General features: G+C 42.4%; 1 protein-coding gene across 2 annotated transcripts in view; it reads right to left on the bottom strand.

Annotated features, from left to right (window-relative positions):
• LOC146990222 (Golgi apparatus protein 1-like) overlaps positions 1-20,887 on the bottom strand; it is a 29,730-nt gene extending 8,843 nt beyond the window's left edge. The window contains exons 1-13 of one of the 2 annotated variants that reach the window (XM_085770609.1): positions 20,515-20,887; positions 13,559-13,588; positions 9,007-9,093; positions 8,621-8,836; positions 7,310-7,513; positions 6,673-6,744; positions 5,155-5,341; positions 4,849-5,066; positions 4,581-4,702; positions 2,667-2,768; positions 1,241-1,394; positions 1,106-1,123; positions 413-550 (exon numbers count right to left, since the gene is read on the bottom strand). In XM_085770609.1, coding sequence (XP_085626735.1) covers positions 413-550; positions 1,106-1,123; positions 1,241-1,394; positions 2,667-2,768; positions 4,581-4,702; positions 4,849-5,066; positions 5,155-5,341; positions 6,673-6,744; positions 7,310-7,513; positions 8,621-8,836; positions 9,007-9,093; positions 13,559-13,588; positions 20,515-20,850 — 1,884 coding nt within the window. In that variant the 5' untranslated portion in view covers positions 20,851-20,887. The remainder of the gene's footprint in view (positions 1-412; positions 551-1,105; positions 1,124-1,240; positions 1,395-2,666; positions 2,769-4,580; positions 4,703-4,848; positions 5,067-5,154; positions 5,342-6,672; positions 6,745-7,309; positions 7,514-8,620; positions 8,837-9,006; positions 9,094-13,558; positions 13,589-20,514) is intronic. The other variant, XM_085770618.1, reaches the window with a different exon arrangement.
• Positions 20,888-23,599: the final 2,712 nt, after the last annotated feature.

Raw genomic sequence — 23,599 nt, 5'->3', positions numbered from 1 at the left:
TGACATAACACTGTCATAACCATGACATAACAGCTGTCATAAACATCAATGAATACTTATGACAGCTGTCGTTAAGTGTCATTCGGTAAGTTATGTCACTTTTAATGCAAAGTTGACATTGTTTGAGATGTTTTTGTTCTGACAATTTGACATAAAGACAATTTAAACTGTCATAGCAGACCTAATTGCCAAACTTTAAAAAACTATGTCAAGTTCTCATAATATATAAACAAGGACATCTCAAATACAGTAATGTCAACTTTGCATCAAAAGTTTTATGTCAATCTTATGAATATCTATTCAAGTAAAGTGTTATCAAAATGTGTCACTGAGTGATTGATTTGATCAAATGAACTGATCTCAAATCGACTCAGCAGGGGTCAGCGGTGGTCTCGGCTCTGGTTGGTCTCACCTGTCCAGTGTCCGTCTTCTCGCTGCACCACTTCCCCAGGTCAGTCATGCAGCGTTTCTGAAGCTCAGGGTCCAACTTCACATCCAGCGCCCTCTGGTGGAGAATCCTCTGAACCTCCACCTTACAGTCCCGAGATAACTGCACACGCGCACACACACACACACACACACACACACACACACACACACATGAGATATAACGATGCCTTCATGTGTAAACGTCATCTTAATACTGTAGTTCCTTTAGGGGCAGTTAATTGTTTTCACTCTTGTACCAGCTGATACTGTATTCATGTAAAGCTTCTCATTATTTCCTTGATTAATCTGTTGATTTTTTCATTTGTAGAAATGAAGAAAATGGAGAGAATCACAGTTACCCAGCAACCAGAGTGACACAGCGATTTTTGCCGACAATTACAATTTCAAAATAATAAAAATAATTTGAAGAGAAGGGCAGAAATGTCTGACACCAAATCCACACACAGTAACGGTGCAGACAGAATCATAAATACACCGATTCTACGACCAACTAAACTACAATGAGGATTTTAATTTCAGTGATCATTCAGTTGTTGTGTTTTTAAACCGGCATTGGCTCATCAGCGCCTGACAGACACAAATGAAGTCATCACAGACTTCATAATTAATGTAACCCTTCACCAGGATCAGTGCTGGCCGACTCAGCTCCACTCACCTGCTCAGGTGGGTTCACCTGTTAATTCAAAGACACCAGATCGCACCATCAGAGAGAGAAAGCTACGCCAAACACTCCGGCATCAGGAATCTGTGTGTGTCTGAGAGTGTGTGTGAGTTTGTGGCGTCGCCCTACCCGGCGGCCCTGCTCCTCGGTGCGGTAGGCGTGGCGGTACAGGCAGGAGAAGACGGCGCCCGGCGGCATCAGCTCGCTGGTCTCGTTCCAGCCGTGGGTGTGGCAGAGCCGGGCGGCGTCGCCCTGACACTTCTTATACAGGATGGGGTCCAGTCTGTGAGACAGAGGGAAGGGGGTGTTGCTTTATTTTACTTTATTACTTTAAGGCAAGGCAAGGCAATTTTATTTGTATAGCCCGTTTTTAAAAACAGTTTGTCTCAAAGGGCTTTACATGGTATCATAACAACATCCTCTGTCCTTAGACCCTCGCAACCACTGAGGAAAAACTCCATGGAAAAATCGGAGAAACCTCAGGGTGAGCAACAGAGGAGGGATCCCTCACCCAGGACGGACAGACGTGCAATAGATGTTGTTACAGACAAGACAGTTTACAGTTTATACAAGACAGTTTACAGTTTATGTATGTATGTATGTTTATTTAAAGGTACAATATGTAAGAATGTGGCCAAAAACGGTTACTGCAGTCAAATTCAAAACACAGCGATCTGGTTTTTTCTCCCAGCTGTAGCAGCAGCTCAGTGGAAGCAGACCGGAGGCTGAAACGCCACTGACGCTGCCGTGACTAGGAGAGAGGGCTAGGTGGCGCAACATGTAAACACGTAAATTCAAAACATAAACATGATTTGCAGTCTGCAAAAAATGATTTTTAATGCGAATACTCTGGCTGTACTATTGTTGTTGGTGAGTTCATCATGTTATATGAACATTATTCCTGAGTCTCTGTGACATATTAGGAGGATTTTACGGCCAGTTGCTTTAGATTTCTTACATACTGTACTTTTAATACAGTTTCTACTTAACCACAGCCGAAGCTGGGACTCCTGTCCTGTTATATGAAGATTAAAGTGATGGTACAGGGATTGATGTTGTGATTCAGGATTTAAATTTAGATTTATGAGGGAAAAAAGTCACAGTTTGGAGTCTGACGTCTGTGAAAGCGACATCAGAAGGTAAATCCTTTTTCTTTTAAAAAAAAAAATCTTTCTTCTCCTCATCTGAAGATCTATCTTATGACTCATTATACTAGCCTATATTCACTGTCTCACTCTCTTCTTCTTGTCAGTTCATTATTGTGAGTCAGACGTAATTCATTTCATTTCAAAAAGCCAAGAAAAGCAAAAATCAGATTAGGAAAAACTGAATAAAAATACAGAATAAGATCAATTAAGATAGAATAGCAAAAGATTTTAAATTAAGTTAGAGCAAAATTAAAATATATAAACAATAATAGACTCATGTGCACAACTCGTGATAAAATGTTGATTTTTGTACCTATGGATGTTTAGACATGTTCTAACTAACTGAACTAAATGTTCAAAGAAGCTAAACGATGGGAGGCAGAGTAGAGAGTGAACAGCTGACTCACTTCCAGTCTCTGGATATGAAGTACTGCAGCTCCAGCAGCCTGTGTTCACAATCCTCCACCATCTTCTCTGTGTACAGGTGCTCCATCAGGCATGACAGGATCCTGCACATAACCACACACACACACACAATCTGTCATTTAAAACCTTTATGACATGTTATTCTGGATGTAGAACGGCTGAAAGCAAAGAGACATGAGCCCACGACTCGGTAACCACTCTCAGTCTGGACGTCAAAAGCCCATTGTGTCATAATCCGTCCTCGCCTGGATCCAGAAAACCCAGAGTGAGGTTGTCAGACTGTAAGCTGCCTGCAGGTGTCCATGCTGTCCAGCCTCACTGCAGCCAGAAAGATAATGGACGGGCGGGTGTTTGTCCATCATGAGTCAGTGAGCTTCAGTCCGTCTCCCCTCAACCACAAAGTATGACTAATGTCACTGCTGTCTACGGCAGGAGAGAAGGGACAATCACCACCTTTGTGAATGACTTTCTTTGCCTTTGCTTGTTTCACAGGTAGTGAATGCGCTCTGTGTAAATGTGTGCGTGTGTGTGTGTGTACTTGTAATTAAAAAATAATTAAATACATTTTTTTTTAGGGTAAAAGCTATTATGTGCAACTTTTCCCATTAAAGGGGAACTATGCAAGTCTGCTCGCTTTTCCGCTGTTTCGGTTACGCTCCTCTCGCTCATGTGCATTTGTTTACAACGAAGCCGGCGAAAAATCAATAAATGGAGCGATAACGTTACATAACATATACGATGTTACAGCGTGTGTTTGTGTCTTAACCGTCATGAACAAAAGATTACGGGTTACGGAGCACGTTTGTGTCGCGGGGTGCAGAGACGAGAGCTGGGACACCGGGGCGGCGACCGAGTTACTACACTGATGTTGCAAGGTTGGTTTTCAGCCGTGAGACGGCAGCTGGAAGGCAGAGAGCCTCCGCTGTCACTCGTAACAAGTCACAAGTCACGTAGTTAACAAATGTAGCATAGCCACGGGAGAAATCCTGCTTAGTTCCTCTTTAAAATGTCTAAAATGAACAGCTGTAGGTTCATCCCAATTTTTTGCAATAATTATCAAATCTGGAAAAATCCATTATTTTCGTTATTCATTATTCATGTCCTGTTTGTATAACTTGACTGAACATTTTTCCATCGAGCGAGATGGATTTACATCGACGATGATATGAAGACAACAAATCCCATGATCCTACGCTCTTTCTAGATGTTGTCAAAATCTTTCCTTTGCTATTATTTTTCTTAAGAGACCCCTGGCTGCTGCAATTACTGTACATACTGTACATTTAAAGGGATATGCCAACATTGTTTTTTTTGTGTCTTGCCTCACTCCCAAGTCCATGACAAGCAGATAGACACCATCCTTTCGACTGTGCGTGCAGTAACCAGGGAGATACGGGCAGAGCTGGCGCACCGCTAATTAGCTTAGCTCAAACGCTGGAAGTGCATGGGTAGTGTTAGCCTGCCTCCACCTAAAGTCATCAGAGAAACTCTTCAGCAACGGTCCGGTGTGCTTGTTGTGACTTGCATTATGTCACGTTATCTATTTTTAGACTAATATTAGCAGGTCAGGTAATTTTCCGAAAGAAATACAAACGAAACTAACCCGCAGGGCGCATGCGCAAACCACCGCCGACATGCTTTTAAGTAGGTCAACAAAACAAAGCCTCTGTTTACGAGTAGAAGAACGATTGCTACTACGGATTATGGCCAACTTTGTAAGAGAGGACGAGGATGATTTCTTCTGGACTGACGAAGATCCACAACCTTACCTATTTGAACCAGAATATACGGAGAAGGAACTACATGTGTGCAACTACATCGTGTGTATTTCTTTCGGAAAATTACGTGACCTGCTAATATTAGTCTTAGTAGAGTGTGTTTAGTAACCAGCTCACATAGGGTCTCCGGTGCGGATGTGTTTGCAGGCGGTCTGGATCACGGACTCGCAGGCCTCGTTGAGTGCCCGGTCGATGCGGTAGTCAGCTCCTGGGTCTGCAGACTGGATCAGAGTCTGAAGCTGAACAAAAAGGTTCAGAAAGAAATCAAATGTCAGCGGCTCCACTTTACTGACATTCTATTTATCCATGGATAAAATCAATCAAACACCCACTAATCTACAGTTTATGATCTGTTTTAACCACACAGTGAGTGCTGAGCTCTTACAGCGCTCTGGCAGACGCTGTCCACGGCGGTGCTGCGGTCGCCACGTCCAATCCTCATCAGGCAGTGCAGCGTGCGACCTTTGCGGTGCAGGCCGGAGCAGTGAGCCTCGATCTCCGTCCGGCAGTGAAGCACGATCTCCGGGCTCAGAGAGAAATCCTCCATCAGCATCCGCCGGTAGTCCAGCATCTCGCCCTGACACTCCCCGCTGACCGGACGACCTGCACAGGAACAAGACCGTGTTGTGACTGATAACCCATACCGGTAAAAAAAATGCAGGTCCGCTCGGTCCGGGCCGGGCCGGCTCACCGCGGTGGACGGCGGCCTCTAGGCAGAGCAGCAGGTAGGACAGCCGGGCCTCGCGCGCTCTGGGCAGGTTGGTGTCCAGGCTGCAGCGCTGCTTCCTCAGGTCCAGTTTACAGGCTTTAGCCAGAGAGTAGCTGACCTTGTAGTCCTGAGAGATCAGTTTCTGACGGGTGGTGAGAGCATCACGGCACTGCGGAGAGACGGGACGGGGTGTTAGGCCGGAGACACACACACACTACAAGATTTTGGCCTGATTGCACGACCTGATTGGAGGAACATCAAAAACTGTCAAAACAAAGCTCCAGTGTGTTGTGTCAGTACGATTATTTTACTGCTGCTGATGGAGCCATAACCTCTCTGACCTGAATCAATCAAAAACAATTGATATTTGGGCCATTGCAATGCTGGCCTTAAAGGGATAGTTCTACATTTTGGCAAATTGGCCCATTACCATAATCCCTATAGTTTTAGAGTAGGTTTGTTACCGGCGGCTGTGGCTCAGAAGGTAGAGTGGGTCGTCCATTAACCGGAAGGCCGGTGGTTCAATTCCCGGCTCAAGTGTCCTTGGGCAAGACACTGAACCCACACTTGCCCTCCGATGTATCATGGGATGTATGAATGATTAGTTTCCAAAGCCTGTCTGCGAACAGTGCTGTATGAATGTGTGTGAAAGGGTGAATGCGACCATTACATTGTAAAGCGCTTTGAGTGGTCCAAGTGACTAGAAAAGCGCTATATAAGTGCAAGTCCATTTACCATTTACCTTTAATTGTCAGTGCAAGGTATTTTTAGAACGGCGGAGCAGAGCCGTGAGCTGCTCAGACATACGCTAAGGAGGCTAATGGGATTTCTTGATTTCCCTCATCAAACTCATCAAATACACAATCCAACAACTCCAAAAACGCTCTCGTGGACAAGTTGTGACCTGCACATTCATCACGCTATGAGATAATAACGGTAAATACAGAGAATGCTGTCCCCGACGGGAACGCAAATCGGCGGTTTTGCATGAATTTACCTCGAAAACAAGTGTCATTAGGCGGATCACACACTAGATTAATTTCAGTTCCATTTGCCCCCTTGTCACAAACTATCATTTGTGTGTTGTGTCAATGCAATTGTTTTATGATCAGAAATCACAAATCCCTGATCAGGGTTCCTCCGACAGAAATACTTAGAGTAGTCAATGAGAGCGAGCAGACGGGGAAGCTTCACCAGCAATATTTGTTTTTCTGCTCAAGTCCCCTTTGATTCATGTAAGTTTCTGTGAGATCTGGTGTCTGTGAAAATGTTGTTACTACAAACAGCAGGTGTGTGGTCTCTCAGTCTGGCTGAATTGTCTAGTGTGTGTGTTCAGAGGGATATGTACGGCTGGTACCGATCTTGTTTCTGTGCTTTTTTTAAAATCGGTGTTAAATTCTGTGTTTTTAAAATCGGTTCAGATTTAACAATGCCTCCTTTCAGCAGCCGTAGCGACTGAATAAGTTTGCGACAGTGTGGTGATGCGTTCAGGTGTTGTACCTTCTCAGACATGGCCTCTTCAAACTTGTGATTGAACAGACACTTGTAGACTTTTCCTTCTCCTGCCTGAGTCTGTAGAGAGAAACACATGACATAACAGTTAAAGCACCATAAGCTGTGGTTTTACATGTTCAGCCTTTAATTCCACACGCTTCAATAAAATGTCTGATTTACGTTTTTTTACATTATTAAACACTGCGATTTTTACTCAGTTGGCTCTGTTAAATTGGAGTTTATTTAGACTGGCAAATTGTACTAACTCGCATTGTTGTAGCTGTTGCAGCAAATTTCAGTTAGTTTGTATGTCAAGTTTTTGATACTTTAGACGAGTTTGGTGCTTGAAAATTGTAGGTTAATTGTTTTGTGTGTCCTTTGACTGCTTTTCCTCCTCTAATCAGTAGTTTTTGAAGCTTCACCTATACCTATTACACAATGCAGATCTTGTTGGTCAGTCCCAATACATGTATTTTGTATTTTGGGCAACTTTCCTCCCCAATTAACATGGTGGGCGAATTCATAATTAGTCTACTGCTGATAATATTAACAAATATGGTTAGCCTACACAAAGAGGTCTGCTGGCTGAGTCAAATTCCCAAAAACTCTTTACTTGAGTTACTTTTTGTAAGTGTTTGCTTACGTTCTGGCAGAATCTCTCTCGGTCATCGCGGCAGGAGAAGTACAGGTGTCTGTCCAGGTGGAAATCGTCCGAAGACAGCTCGGCCACCCGCAGGATGGACTTCTGACACTCCTCCTTGATGGTACGACCGTGATCCTGCTGCTCTGTCTCCCTGACCAACTCCTTCTCCAGACAGGCGATCACTTCCCCCTGAGAGTGCACGTCCTGACCAGGAAGAGAGAAGAAGTCAGTGTTGAAGAGGTGTGGATGGGAATGAGACCATGTCCCTCAATCACATCAGGTTCATTTCATGGTTTTAACACGCTGCATTTGACTTTATCTTGTCAATAACTCCTGCTGTGATTCCAAAAGAAATTAAAGTTTGAATTGGAGCCAATACTACAGAATAACATCTGATACATAATCATATCCACAAGTTTCCGAATGTCATCTATGGTCAAAAGCGGAAGCTGGTTTGGTGGAATTGTACGTTTCCGTTTCCATGGTTTTCAGTCGTTGTCATAGTTGCGGTAAACGCATGGATCTATTAACGCTGGCTTTTAACACGGATGTCAATTTGTGTGATATCCACTGTTAAAAGCTGGTGTGATGATCCATGCACTTTACAGATTTTCATTGAAAAAAAAAAAAAAAAAATCCATGCATTTCCCGCGACTACCGAAACCATGGAAACATAAACATAAAATTCCACCGGAAGAGCAAAACCGGCAAAGCAGGCTTACGTTTTTGACGTTCAGAAAAAGGTGGATAGCATAAAATATAATATGATATAACATAACATCAATAATTATATGTGCATTACTACAAAATGTATTTCATTTTCTATTGAAATAGATACAGAAAATACCTGCAAAAGTAATTATCATTGCGCTTATCATCTTAGAACATGTATTGAAGTTGTTTTTTTATTGTATCTTTTCATTTAAAAATGTATTTTCCATTATTTTTGGGGAGGTGGGGGTTACAAAAGGGTGACAGGTCATTGGGGGGCTTGGTATGGAAACGTTAGGAAACTCTGCTGTATGATATCTTTCAATTCTTCAGTTCTTTGAAAAATTCTTTTTTTTTTCTTTCTTTTCTCCTTTCTCTTTTTCTTTTTTTCTGTGTGTAAAGCACTTTGTGTTACATGTCTATGTAGGAAAAGTGCTCTATAAATAAAGTTTGATTGATGAGTTTGATGAATTCACAGAAACTACATCTAACAGCTGTAATACCCAAAAAAAAATGTCTCCCAAACTAATGAAAAAAATAAATATAGCATTTAGGAAACTCGATGAGTAAAACCAGAGACGTTGCCTCACTGCCTCTCACCTTGGGTCCCACGTTGATGCTGCCACAGTGCAGACTGTTGATGTCCTCTTTACATTTGTCCATGAAGCCACAGATCAGCCGGTAGTCGCTGAAGACGATACTGGTCATCTTGGTGATGTACTGGTTGCACTGGTACTCACTGATGTTGCCACGGTGATCCACCAGGCAGGACACCAGGTAGCCCCTCCCTCGCTCCTCTTCGTTACACTCCTTTATCTGCAGGGATCAAACAGATCAGCAGTTAAAGGTAAAACTGAAAACAAGATTGAAGAAAACAACTGCTCAGAGGAAAAGTTTTTAGCAACAATCAACGTTTAGACTCTGATTGATCATGGAGGCGTCTGATTGGACGACGAGCTCACACAGAGTCACAGCGGGACACTGACCTCAGCGATGGTGCTCTTACAGACCTCCATGGCCACCGACTCAAACTTAGGATCTGTGGTCAGGTTGAGTTTGTAGTTCCACAGGAGCTGAGAGACACAAAGACATTACATCTTTACACACGTCCACAGTAGAGACATCCTCTTCATATACTGATGACAAATACAATCAAATAAATGACACAAAACAGACACGGTGCAGTGAGCAGAGATCTATTTTTAGCTCCGCTCCATCATGGTCAGTCGAACCTCCTGCCTCCTGGGACGAAAACTTGTAGGTTAACCAAACTGTGAAGTGATGGTTTCATTTCTCCAACTAAACTGTGGACACTCTGAAGGGCAAGTGATGTTTCGGCTTGAAAAATGACACTAATCTTAGAAAGTCACAGAAACTGCTTTAGAACATTTGATTGTTTTAACAGACTTTTTTTTTTGTTTCAGTGTCAGAGATGCTGAACCTGCGGCTCAGGCTTTTATCTCATCTGACCTGGAAGACCGCTGAGCTCTTTTACCTCTGAGACTCCTCAGGGCTGCAGCTACAGGCTTTTAACCAAATCCAGGAAGTTGAGTCCTCAGAATGAGGCTTCCTCCATCTTTAAAGCTCAGCCCCTCGGCTGCATTAAAAACATTTTTACGAACCCTCCTGTTTCCTGAGATCCTGTTGTGTCCCTGCTGCCAGTTCAAAGACCAGATGAGACCGAGCCTCAGCTGAGGCTTCTTGTTCTTTTAAATGTCTTCCTGACTGCTTTTATCTGATGCCTCTACATTGTATTTGACTCTATTATCTCAACTGATTTTACATCCTGTTTCGGAGGATAGAGAAGTGTTATTTTATGTCCTAACAGTAATAGACCTGTTAAAACACATCAATAGGTTGACTTGTAAGTCTTATCTAATCTCTGTAGCTCCTTGCGCACTAGGGAACCAGAGTTATCTTGTTAAAATATTGTTAGAAGCAGGTAACACAATAAAAACAGCTGTGTGAGAGTAGAAACACAGACAAAGGACTAAAATCTAAATATGATTAAAGAATATAATATGTGGATAAAGATTAAAACAAAAACACACACACATTAAAACCAGCAGAAACAGACACTTTGTGATCTAGTGTTTCGGAAATGTGGGAAACAAAGTGATCTGCTGTGGAGACCATCAGCTCAGAGGACGTTTACAACTCCCACTGACTTCTTCAGTTATGTAAAGACTCTTTTGTCCTCTGATCTTCTTCTTCTTCTTTCTTTCTGTCACTTTATCAACAAAGACATTTTTTATTGTTTATTTATTGTTTATTGTTTTCCTGCCAGTGAGGCTCCAGCTGCAGCAGCTACAGATAACAGCTACTGACAGTCACACCGCCCAGAAAATAGCTGTGTGTGGGAGGTGGGTAGCTAATTGCTGTCAGTGCTTTGCAGCGCTGTAATAAAGACAGTCCAAGTGGTCCATTAACCTTGCGGTGCTTCATAAAGCTGTCTGCCGTAAACTGCTGTGAACTCTGAACACTGGCGCTTCATCATCCTGACGACACCTCGGCAACTTCTCCCTGCACCAGGAGAGAAGCTCCAGACTTCGGACTGATGTTACAGGAGGTTGTTGTTTGTGAAGGACGTCAGCGACACCTGTGAGCTGAGTATACTTATTAAAAGGTTTCTTACTCCTGTAAATGAGGTGAAGGGAAATCCTCATCAGGTTCCAAAGATTTCACATATGTTAAAAGAAATATCACGATATCACAACACTATGCTGTATTGATTTCATTCTCCACACACAATTTTGCCATGAACAACATTAAAGGTATAGAGTGCCAAAGTGGAAGCAGCCCCATGGGTCCTCCTCAATTCGAAAAAAGTCTCCATACAAATGAACGGGACTCCAAGATTTATTTCGTGATCCGTTTGAATTGTGCCATGACAAAAAAATATGTCCTCTACCTGTTTAAAACATCACGTTTCATGCCGAGAAATCAGCAGTTTATCGTAAAACGGCAACAGAAGAATGTATTTTGTGTGACGACGCTCTGCGGACTACAAATCTGGTGTCCCACAAAAAATACGTCACCAACTGACACGGGAAAGGGCGGCATTTGGTGTGTGACGTCACCTACGCGACCTGTAGTCTTTCTGGTTACGGACTCTTCGGAATTTTATTTTACAATAGGTTTACAACAAACTGCTGATTTCTCGGCATGAAACGTGATGTTTTAAACAGGTAGAGGACATATTTTTTTCTCGTGGCACAATTCAAACGGATCACGAAATAAATCTTGGAGTCCCATTCATTTGTTTGGAGACTTTTTTCGAATTGAGGACCCATGGGGCTGCTTCCACTTCGGCACTCTATATTGTGTAAGAATTACTCCCATCTAGCATTGCGGTTGTAAATCGCAAGCAACTCAATCGTATTTTTCATGCTGCATTCACGTGAAATTGGGCAGACGGCAGACGGACGACAGCCGCTGCACGTAACGGCATGAACAAGCCTCTATGTAAACAAGTGGTCCAAACAATACATGTTGTCATGGCGATGTCGTATTGTTTACCTGACCCACGTTTTACCGGCTGTCTCTCGACTTCTGTGACTAAAATGACATCTGGTTTGTTACTGAAGGCCATCTGCCCGACTGCAGGTGAATGCAGCATCAGCGTAACGCTCCATTCCTCCTCACTGCGTTACCGCGGTGACTTTTCACAGACGACACCTCGACCTGAGCCGACAGCTCCGGTGTCTCCGCTGAGTTTCTGTGGTTTCCTACCGTCACGCTGCCACTGAACGTAAAAACATGGCGACACCACATGGCAGCCAGCACCGAGCTTACCCGCTCCATGTAGATATGAATGATATGAACGGCTAATTCAGAGCTGAAAGGAACACTTCAGTTTGATGGGGGGGATTACTGATTAATGAAAAACAACGAAATAATCGATTTTTGTGAATAGATAACAGGAGAAGTTACACAATGTCCCTTTAAAGACTGAGTATCAGACTGAATAATATTTTTTTTACCTCTTCTTATGAAATGATTGTGACGATGTGATCTATATCTTCTTGAAACTCTACTGATCAATCTCTTCCACACATATCACCGTGAAAGTTAAACCACAATTAACTTTTATAATAGGAATAAAAAGAGGTGCCTGAAAACAAAATTATTCCAATTTTATAGGCAACTGTGTATAATGTAACGATAATGATTTTATTCTTTTATTTTTTATATATATATTTTTTTACATTAACAGGAGAAAATTAGTTTAAAAGGCTTCATTTTGGGCCAGTGCTAAAGTTTTACCGTGTAATTTACAAATTCTGGATTAATGTAATGAAATTATAATTACAATTCATTAAATAAATAAAGATCCCCAGGAGCTGCTGTTGTGTCTCATTATTGTACAGTTAGAGGATTTGATGTTTATGGTGTTTACATTGCACGCTCGGAGGCTCTGCCAACAAGGAGTGGATAAACTGGAGGAGGACGGATGTGATGGACGGACCAGGAGCCAAGGAGGAGGAGGAGGAGGAGGCTGTGGGAGGTGTGGGGGTCACCTCATGTCCCAGAGTGAGAAAACAATGATGTGGTGAAACCAGATGGTACCAACATGATGTCATGTGTATCATCCTCCACCTGCCACAGGTCATATTAAGTAAAACGGCTGCATGCTGCTTCTTATTGGCCAAACCCAGTTGCTTAGGATCTCAAGCGTGCTTTTAAGAGGATTAGCAAATATTAAAACAGTGGGAGCCACTGAGGCGGTACATCAACACTGGACTCACTCTGCAGAGCAAACATGGCTGCTCAGTCAGTTTTCACCTGAATTAAACTGTAGTTAATCTCCATAAAAGAGCCATAGCTCAGTGGTGTACTCTGAGTTACTGTAACACTAAATCACATCTCTGAGCAACAAAAGTTAATGGAGTCATCATGTGTGACAGTTTGAGCTCATCCCTCCTGTTAATGATTCACCTCTGAACCTGACTCTAGATCAGATGTTATGAGTCTGTTAACACCGGAGCTAATGTTTAAAAGGTGTGATGTTTATCTTGTTCAGAATTTTAGTTTTACATTTTACCTTAATAATAATAATAATAATAATAATTTGTTACTTTGATTGTTACTTTAGTCACAGCAGCTGGTGCTGATGGGAATTATTTCTGAAAAAAATCAAAAAATCCAAGTGTTGGACGAATTAATTGATTTTGTCTTCCTCGTGAAAAGAGAAACAACAAAGTTATTAGAGTTTGAAGATGAAAGTGTGAGTGGCAGCCGGTTTGCACATCCTTTATGAGTGAGTGAGTGCACCTCCGTTACATGAGCCTGGTTTCATGTTATCAATCAAATCCAAAAACCTGGTCTGACCTTTAACCCTGAAACCAACAAACCTAGTAAAACATTAAACATTTACATATTAAACATATTCTGTACGGCAGCAAAGCACCAACATTGACCTCTCATTTCCTGTTTCCTCTCCTCTCTGTTTATCCTGTAAAGTTTAGTGAGTGTGCGACGTCTGTGTGTGTGTGTGTGTGTGTGTGTGTGTGTGTGTGTGTTAGAGGGAACACTTACATGGTTGCAGTCAGGAGCGATGTCAGTCTCCTGCAGAAACAGAGAAAGAGATTTATTAGCACATGCACACGCACGCACGCACTGACCGACTACGTCAAACCTCTCAGCTCTGTTCACTGCTCTAATACAGGCTGTTATCACTAATTCATTTCTGAAAGAGCAACAGACAATGAGTAAAACTGGAACATGCAGTCGACTGACCAATGGGAGAACTCAGTCACTCAGTCAGTTAGAGTATGAATGAAATGACATAAAATGCCCAAAATTACAAACCGATGCAAAACAACAAAAAGACAAAAAAGCACAATGGCAGTGGCACCTGTCTCCTCCACCATGTCAACTAAAGCACCTCTTAAACACATCAACATTATGACACAACTGCATTAGAGACATCGGCCAATCACATCCTTGGAGAGTGTCATAATTTCTGGCATTTATGCTGACTTTTCCTCGTTCTTATTCCTGTTTCTTCTGGGTTGGTTTGGAAAAGACAGAAGCATCACACCGGGGTGCGTTGCAGACGTTACAAATGGCATCGGTTTGATGCAGAGCAGCAGTTTCTCTCCTCCAACTCCCCCACATCACCCTCCGCCATCAGAGCACACTCAGCAAGAGAAGCTGCTTCAGCCTCACATCTCTTTGCAGTAAAGAGACATGAAAGCTCCTCGTGTTAACTCAGCTCTGCCCACGGGAACAGAGACAAAGCTCCTGCTTCTGACTTTAAACTGTCATTTCCACTAAATGTTTCCAAGACAGAGGAACAACTGTAACGAGGAAACAGACCCTCAGTGGCCTCTTAGATTAAAAACTCCCCATTAGAAAGACAATGAGTTATTAATTAAAGAAGAACTGCTTCATTCACATCAAAGGCTTTTTGAAACAAGAGCATTAATCGACTCGACTGATCCCGCTGAAGTGGTGACGGGCGCTAATGGTGTCTGGGTAAAGGGGCGGAGCTAATGTGACAGAAGTGTGTTTATATCACAGGAAGCCTCGGGGGTTGATGCGATACACTCAACACTCCTACAAGTCTGCAGTGTGAAGCTAAAGTCTGTAGATCACAGCCACAAAGGCTTTATTGTACTTCTGCTGCTGGTGGTCTGCAGCTCCAGACCGTACCAGCTTTCTTTTTTCTCCTGCAAACAAAAGCCATTCATATCGCTGTGTGTACAGCCACGAACCGTCAGAGAGAGATCATTAACCTCCAGCTCTGAGGAGCTTTTCTGCCTCTTTTAGCTGCAGCTTCTACACATTTTCAGTCTCTCATCAACCTGAGGATTGAACTATGAAGCAAGATCTCTAGTCATCAAGGTAACTTCAGGTTTAACTTGGGTCAGTCCTACGTTTGTGGTTCACTCCTTAAATCACCATGGTAACTGATGCTGAACTCCTAATCTGCTTCAGATCAGGTTAACTTCGGAGGATCAGATAGATTAAGCAGCGAAACTACTGACCAATCAGATCCCTGGGGACACAGAGTCATCATTCCTACAGGACCCCAACAGGGACAAAAAATTGAAAAATAAAAATGAGCAGTAGGTATTCATGTAAATCAGTACGTTGATGACCAGCTTTGTAGCACTAGCTATCATTAAGGTTAGGTTTAGTTAACTCAGATAACTAAAATGTATCCTGGCTTTGTTAAACCCGATGTAGTCTCAGGGTGTTTTCTCAAGATCATACCAAGTGCTTTATGGTACAACTTTCAGAACAATCTCAGCTTTCTATAACAAAACCCTTTTGACCTGAACTGTGCAGAGGGGATTTGACCCAAATGCTGAAAAAACAAAGCTCAGTTTGATTAAATTCATGAGAAAATAAAACTTTTACTCATGTGAATAAATTGTTTTGAGACTTGAAATGGGATTACATTATTCGAAGGCTCATGAAAACACGTGACTGAAATAATGAATACAATACAACAAAGTCTTAAATGATCAAAACCCCAAACTACATCAAGGACCTTTTAATCCTTCATGAGGCTGGTCGTCCTCTCAGATCAGCAGGCAGGCGTCTTCTGCTTTTTCTCAGAGCATGTTTAGTTAATAAGCTACATCAGGCATTTACAGTCCAAGGCCTGAAACTCTGAAACAATTTACCTGCCAAGAAGATATGGTCCGCTGAATTTGTTGCTGCTTTTAAATAATGCCTTCACATCACAAAACCTTTTATTTCTGTTTGAATATTAATGTTCATTTTACTGTTATGACCGCTTTTGCTGATTTATTGCTGTTCCGTTGTTCGATCTTTTTGTGATGCACTTTGTAACCTTGTTAAGAAAAGTGCTGTATGAATAAAGATCATTATTACTATTATTATTATAAATGACTGAAAGTAAAGTGTCTTTCACTCTACTCTACATTTAAGAAGCCTTTCTAACTGCGCCACATAAAAACTCACAAGAAAATGTAGGAGAAAGTCCGCAGAGTCTACAGATTCAACCAGATTTAAACCAAATTTCTTGCATTATTAAGGTTTTAATAGAAACATCCATCACCCTCAGAGGCAGTAGCAGCGGGGTCATTTCCCATGACTTGATAGTCGTTCTGCTTGAACAGCTGAACCTCACCAGTGAAAATACAGCAAAGCAAGACTGAGTTGATGGATCAATCGAATCAACTCATGTGTTAACTAATCTGGCCTCATAGAAATCAAAGATTTTACAGCTGTTTACATGCAGTATGCAAAATAAGCATCACACATCACATCTCCGGGAGGGCACGTCAGCTGTCTGGTAATTTGAAGAACTTTCTTCTTGAATGAACATGGTGGCTAAATTTGTAACTAGTCTTTTAACTGTTATATCAATAAATAGTGTTTAGCCTGTACAATTAGAGTGCAAGTCAATATTAGGTTCAGTAAAGCCTGATAACTAAAACTGATCCTGAATGACTTTAAGCCTCAAGTTTCCATTAGCAGCAAGTAAGCAAACAAACACCCTAAAAAAAACCTGCCAAGCATGTCAGTGTGTCGCTCACAGAGCCAGACTATCAAAATAAAAGCACCTCAGCTGCACTGACAGAAAAAAGCCCTGCAACTGCAAACTGCTTCCTCACATACAACTGTCAATCCAGAGCCAGTGAGTGAGGTGACACACTGATCCCACCTGAGTGTCGGCTTGTGGCCACAGGGCTGTTTGTGTTGTGGTAAAGTGACTTCCTGTCCAGCACTTAGTTTCTAAGTGTGGTGCTGTTACTCTTTTTTCCTCTCAGTCGTCTCTCAAGTGTCGGATTTCGGGGCTTAGACCACCACAAATAAACTGAAACGCTGCGCTGTAACCACACACTGCTTTGCTGCTGGGATTTGTGTGTGTGAGAGAGCATGTGTGTGTGTGTGTGTGTGTTGGGGGGAGTGTCCTTCTCTGAAGAAGAGGCAGATTTATAAGAGCCATTTACCTCTTCAGGAGGCCACAGCTGTTATTGAGTTGAGGCGATGTAATTATCTCAATAAAGAGGGCATCGAGCAGGGCTGGAGGAGTGTGTGAGTGTGTGTGTGAGTGTGTGTGTGTGTGTGTGTGTGTGTGTGTGAGTGTGTGTGTGTGTGTCCGTGCGTGTGTGAATGTGCATGGATTGACGTCAGCATGGTGGATAATGGAGGATGACGCAGGGATCCCACTCTTTTCTAGAGATCATTTTCCAGGACTTTTCCAAGATGCGTTCACTGTCAATTCAAAACACACACTGCAGAGTCTGTGACTGATGAAACCAGATCTTTGTACCTGCAGCTGCTGTGCAAATAAAACTTGATTTCATTCATTTATAAACTGTATCTACTTATCTGGATCATGGTGGAGGTAAATGTTTGCCCTTGGCGTAGGTCTGCCGTCTGCCTGTCACTGCAGTCCGAACACTATACAAATACTACTATCGGCCTCCATACATGTGTGTGTGCAGCTGCAATGATCAGCTAATTCATCTATTAATCTACTCATCTCATTAATAGATGCTAAGAAATAAGTTTTTATGTGACACATTAAGATTTTCTGCTTGTTGCTTTTCAATAACTTTGTAAATAATAAGGATTTTTTCTGTTGTTGGTGGGATGAAAGATATCTCTAAACCTCTGTTTGGACTGTGATGGATATTTTTACATGATGTTCTGACATTTTATAAGGGAAACAACAGTGAACAGTTTGTTTACTTCACTCGAGCACGAGCACGTATGTGTCAGTGAAGAGGAAACAGTAAGTCGTGGGTGTGAGGTTGTTTTTGTATTCTTTAAGGTGAAGACTGATGAGTAATTAAAGAAGTGTGTGTGTGTGTGTGTGTGTGTGTGTGTGTGTGTGTGTGTGTGTGTGTGTGTGTGTGTGTGTGTGTGTGTGTGTGTTTGTCTGTGTGTGTGTGGACAGAATAAACTGGGTCAGCAGACTCATAATCAGCTCATCTCATGTTTTTCCAAACTCAGTCCAAAAATTCATATTGGAGAGAATGACAGGAAACAACGTATCAACGTTGAATTGAGGGTTGAACTGAAGTTTCCTTGAATATTTCCTGAAATGATTGATCATTAACTTCTATTAACCATCCCACAACCCCTCAGATTGAGCAGTCAATCAAGCTCCACCTCCTGCTAATTGCTCACTGATGCATCAGCATTAGAAATCTAATAAAGTCAGATCCAATAAAACATCAGTCACAGGGTGAAATGAATTATTTCCCTTTGATACTAGAAAGCTTTTCTGCTGATAGAACTTCTGTATTTTTAATTAAGCATAGGCTACATTTTCATGAAGAATCTTTACTTTGTTTTACTTAATTATGGCTGCAACAAATTTTCTAATCGTTTTCACTGTGGGTTAATCTGTTGATCACTTTACCATTTGATCTGTAAAGTGAGAAGGAATCAAAGAAACACAGATGAATTAAATTAGTGCAATTTTGGCAAAAAAAAAAATCAATTAATAAGATATTCAGTGATCACTACAGCTCTCAGTGTTTACAGAGCTGCAGCTGCACCTCAACTTCACTAAAAGAGAGAGTGAAACAATACTATGGAAACTCTAATTGTAAATAAAGAGGGACGACTATAGATGAGCTGTGTTTATGCCTCTCGGGGTCAGTGTGATTAACCCAGCGATGATCTGCTGCTCTCTTTCTCTGGCTCAACACATTAAGTAAACAAGTTGACTAGTTAATTGTCTATCAATCTAATCAACTGATTGGTTTTAACCGCTCCAGCACGAGCTGAAGCTCCTTATCCAGATGAACAGCAGTAAAATACACCACTGAACAACATGATTCACCAAAATAATCATCCACAATTAATCTGCACGTAGGCAGCCAATCTGGAAAAGATGATGTGATGAGGGTGGAAATGTTTGGATTTGTCTTCAGAGAAAAAAAATCACAACAACTGATCTCTGAACTAAATGAATTACGGTAGTGTTTCTGTCCACAACGTGAAACCAAGTGTGGTTTAACTTCGACCTGTGCTCACCTGACAGATGAATGACTGCACACAGACACACACACAACTCAGGTTGAACATTACTATGTCAGCTGCTGCGCAATGTCAACGTCTAACCAACATATAATATAAACTCACAGCCACTTTATTAGGTCCACCTTTTCCCTTCAGGAGTGCTTTAATTCTTGGTGTTATAGACTCAACAAGCACCAAACGTTCCTCAGAGGTTTTGATCCATATTGACATGACAGCATCACACAGCTGCTAAAGATTTATCAGCTCCACATCCATGATAAGAATCTCCTGTTCCACCACATCCCAAAGGTCACAGCTCTGCTGGACTGAGATCTGGGGACTGTGGAGGACGTTTGAGTCCAGTGAACTCATCGTTGTGTTCAAGAAACCAGTTTGAGATAATCTGAGCTTTGTGTTATCCTGCTGGAAGTAGCTATCAGAAGATGGTTCACTGTGTCATAAAGACTCAGGTCAGCTATGATGTTTGATGCTTATTTGTTTCTAAGGGGCCCAAAGTGAACCAAGAACATGAATTATTCAGTATATTAATATCACAAAAAGAGCAGATGCCAATCACACATTGTCTTCAACCTACAGTTTGTGTCCCAGTGACACAAACAAAACAGAAGAAAAACTGCAAGTGGAGAGTGTTGGACTCCCTTTTTGTTGATAAATGACTGAGATGATTAATTGATTATCAAAACTGTTGATTAATTCTCTGTCAGTTCCAGCTCTGATCTCTAATTGATCAGTCCACCAAAGCAGAAAAGCAGAAAAAGCCTGTTCATACTGAGAAACACAATTTCCAGAAGATCCAGTTCAACAGTTAACTGAATAAATAATGAGATATGGACCTGGCGGCAGACGACAACACCTACAGCTGAGATGTTTAAATGTTTCTTCAGGTTTGTCATTTTCTACATCAGTGACCACCGCACTAAAAACAACTTTACTTTACAGCATGAAACTCATTTTATACCATGTGAATAAACATTGGTCTGTTCTCTTTATTAAGACTAAAGTGACTGTGAAATAACTGTTTTTTGATCAGATTGACACATTATGGATCCATGAGCTCCACAGCTTAAGGAAATCCACCAAGAAAGATGTTCAAAATATGACAAAAATTAAATGTAGGCCTATGACTCTTTAGGCTATCTGTCACTCTTTTTTACCTATACACTGTCTGTAGCCTATGTGAAGGCCTGTGTGTGGCAAAGTTAACTCATTATCATAATTTATTAGGCTATAATTTGTGTTATTGTTTCTGAAGTGGGCTTTAAGGACAAGTGTGCAGACAGGAGGAAAATACAAATAGCCTATCTGTTACCCTGCGTTACACTGTGTGTGTGCGAGTGTGCACTGGACCCGGATGCAGGTGTGGATGTCCACCCCTGCCTCTGCTGTCCACATCTGCATCAGCACCATGCTGTCAGCCGGTGTGGATCTAACCCACCGGGACGACACACCCAGCGGATGCCCATCACCTCCCGGGACCGGTGCGAAGCTGCAAGCTCGGGCCGGCGGCCGCTTACCTCTCTGCGGTCCTGCATGCACTCCAGCACGGCCAGGTTGTTGGTCCAGGTGTGTTTGGGGCAGAGGCGGGCCAGGTCCTCCCGGCAGGCCTCCTCCTCCGACAGCTTCCAGCCGGTCGCCCTTCGAGGCTGCGAGGCCCCAGCGGCTGCGGCTGCGGCGGCGGGTGCAGGTGCATCTTTGACCGGGGGATCAGCGGCTCTGAGCACGGGCGGGTTGGGAGGCTCGGCCGGGCCGCTGGCAGCCTTCAGGCCGAGGACGGAGCCGGAACCGCAGAGAGACACAATCGTTAACGGGAGCAGCAGCAGCAGCAGCTGAGGGCGACCGTACGCCGCCATCTTCACACCACTGTCAAACTGACTGTAACGAGACAGCTTCACTTCCGGTCAATCAATTCACAATAAGAGCTTCTTGACCAGATTTCATCTTGAACTTCCTGTCAAATGAAAAGCAGTTTGTATTTGTACGGTTTAAAAAACAGCTGCATCCACAAACATGCACAAAATATACCATGGCACACAGGGCCGTTGCTAGGAATTCTGGGCCCCCTGAAAGAATACTAAAGTGGGCCCGCCCCCTGACTTCTCCACTTTTTTTCTTCATTTCTTATTTTGCCTACTTTGTTTTGATGCTAATGCAGCATTGCTATGAGTATTAGTCAGGGTCTTATGCAGAATAATTCAGTCATACAAAGATTAGCTAGGCTACTGGGGTTTTTTGTGGGCCCTACTAGTCGCTGTTGGGCCCCTAGAATTATCATCACCTTCCTCCCATGGCTCTGATGGCACAAATAGGCTATAACTTCCCTAGTGGTCCTGGCACTTCAGTTGTAGTCGGATTAAAGCAATCCTTTCTGGAACTTTTACACTTTTCTTTGTTTAAGTTAAATAATAATTTAACACACTTAAATGATGAGTTTTTATCTCTGGTGGATTTGAGAATGGAATAATGTTATTCCATTCTCATATGGTTCTGAGAAAAGTCCGTCCAATTCGGTCCGAATAATATGACGACCGACTTGAACACGCTTACGTAACAGCTTGCACACTCCTCTCTATCCCAACCAGGAAGAATGCTTTTTAAGGAAAAACTTTATTGACACAATGACCGTGTTTACATGGACTTCAGCATCCTGTTTTTTCAAGAATGGACAAGGAAAACGCATATTTTAGTGAATATGTTAGTAGGCCTACACCCACCCACCCCCGAAGACTCTGAGTGTTATTTAAGTTGACTCCAGACCATCATATAGGCTAAATTCTCAAATAAAAGCTGAATCTTAAATTTGTAATTTGTAATTTGTAATTTATTTATTTAAAAGTCAGGACAATGCACATTAATAAAACATGTAGGTTACCGTAGTACGTGCAAATGTGCCAGATTGTAGCCCGTGGGCTAATTTCCATCTGGAGTCCTCTAGGCAGGTTGGTGTTACAATACAAAAGGTTAAAATACATTTTAAGTAGAAAATAGACAATATTACAACACATTACTAGTACTAATATATGTTAAAACAGGTCAGTAAATTAGAGACAGACAGATCTGTACATTAGAAGCATGCAGTTAGAACATTAAAGGTGATTACATGTTTGGTTGGCTCTAAGCCATACCTTCAGGTGGCTCTTAAAAGTAGTCAAGGTAGGGCATTCCTTTATGGGTAAGGGTAGTGTGTTCCAGATTGCAGTTCCTTTCGTAGACAGGGCATTTTGACTGAAAGAGGTTTTCCTGTATGGAACCACACAGTCCCTATTAGTAATTGATCTGGTGGTCCTCGTTTGTTTAAATGCAATAAACTCTTTAAGTGGAGATGGCGCCAGGCCATGTAGTACTTTATATATTAAGCATACAGAGGAGAATTTACAAAAATTAGGAAAACTCAGCAAATTATATTAAATGCCCTGGTGTGTCTCTGTTTCCTAGTTCTTGTGAATGTACCAAACCTATGAAGGCGCATGATCACCTGTTTGAGCAGTTTCTAAGCTGCTTCAGTCCCGCTACAGTAGACCCGATCTGGTCAGATCCGCAGGTGTTGAAGTCTGGTCGGACCCGATGCAGCCTCGTACTCATGTCACGAACATTAAAAATGTAACTGAAGCATAAACGTATTTTCCTATAAAAAACATTGTGCATACAGTAAAAAAAAAAAGTACAAAGAGTGGTATGGTGAAAAATGCAATTTTTTGTGAACCACACAACAAACAACAAATCAAACTATTTACAAATATTTACAAGGTCCAGCTACAGTTTTCTTTCCACATGCCACTCATTGTAGCAGTCACGAGCTGGGATGAAGCACAGAGGCACGTCGCATGTAGAACACTTCACAGGGGTCTTTGCATGGCACTGCCTGCATTTCAGACGGCCGACGGTGCTGTGCCCTGAAATGTGCACCAGTCTGTGATGCGAGGCCTTTGGGGCAGAAGGTCCAGTTTCTGCTGCTGCTGCTGTAGCCTGTGCCAGCTCCAAAGCTAAGGTCTCCCTGAATGCCTTCTGGGTCAAGGGAGACCCCCCTTTCGTTCTTGAGAGCTCCTTGTGCAGGATGAAGGCATTCACGATGGCAATGTCCATGAAGTGGTAAAAGAAGGTCTTATACCACTTATGGGTTTTATGCAGGACCTTGTAGTACCCTATTAGGGCATCTGATAGGTCTACCCCCCCCATGAACCTGAAAGGACAGGGGGAAAAAAATTAGAAAAAACATATCAAAGTATGTACAGCACACAAATTACTACATTTCCAGGGCATGAAATAATTATACTTGAATATATTGCACATACTGGTTGTACTCCTTCACTGCTGGAGGAATAGGGATGGTGTTCAGATCCCACAGCCCGTCAGCAGATTTGACCCAACGCTGGGCAGTCTCATCTGCGTGGGCTGTGTGCATTGTGGAACACATCAGCACATCCCTTGTGTCTTTCCATTGGACAAAAAGGACAGAGTTGTCCCTTATCCACCGAATGCTCCCTCTTGGTGATTTTGAATCCAGACTGTTCACTTTAGATTTGGGAAAGTCAATCTGGTGTGGTCTGATGGTCCCACAAGCCCAGATGTTTTTACCGAGGAGGTCACGGAAAAGCCCGGGAC

This window comes from Trachurus japonicus, chromosome 3 (genome assembly GCF_045865225.1).
Source record: "Trachurus japonicus isolate A0001 chromosome 3, Traja_1.0".
Classification (NCBI taxonomy): domain Eukaryota; kingdom Metazoa; phylum Chordata; class Actinopteri; order Carangiformes; family Carangidae; genus Trachurus; species Trachurus japonicus.
The sequence above is the reverse complement of the archived record's forward strand: the minus strand, read 5'-3'. Positions and strand labels throughout refer to the sequence as shown.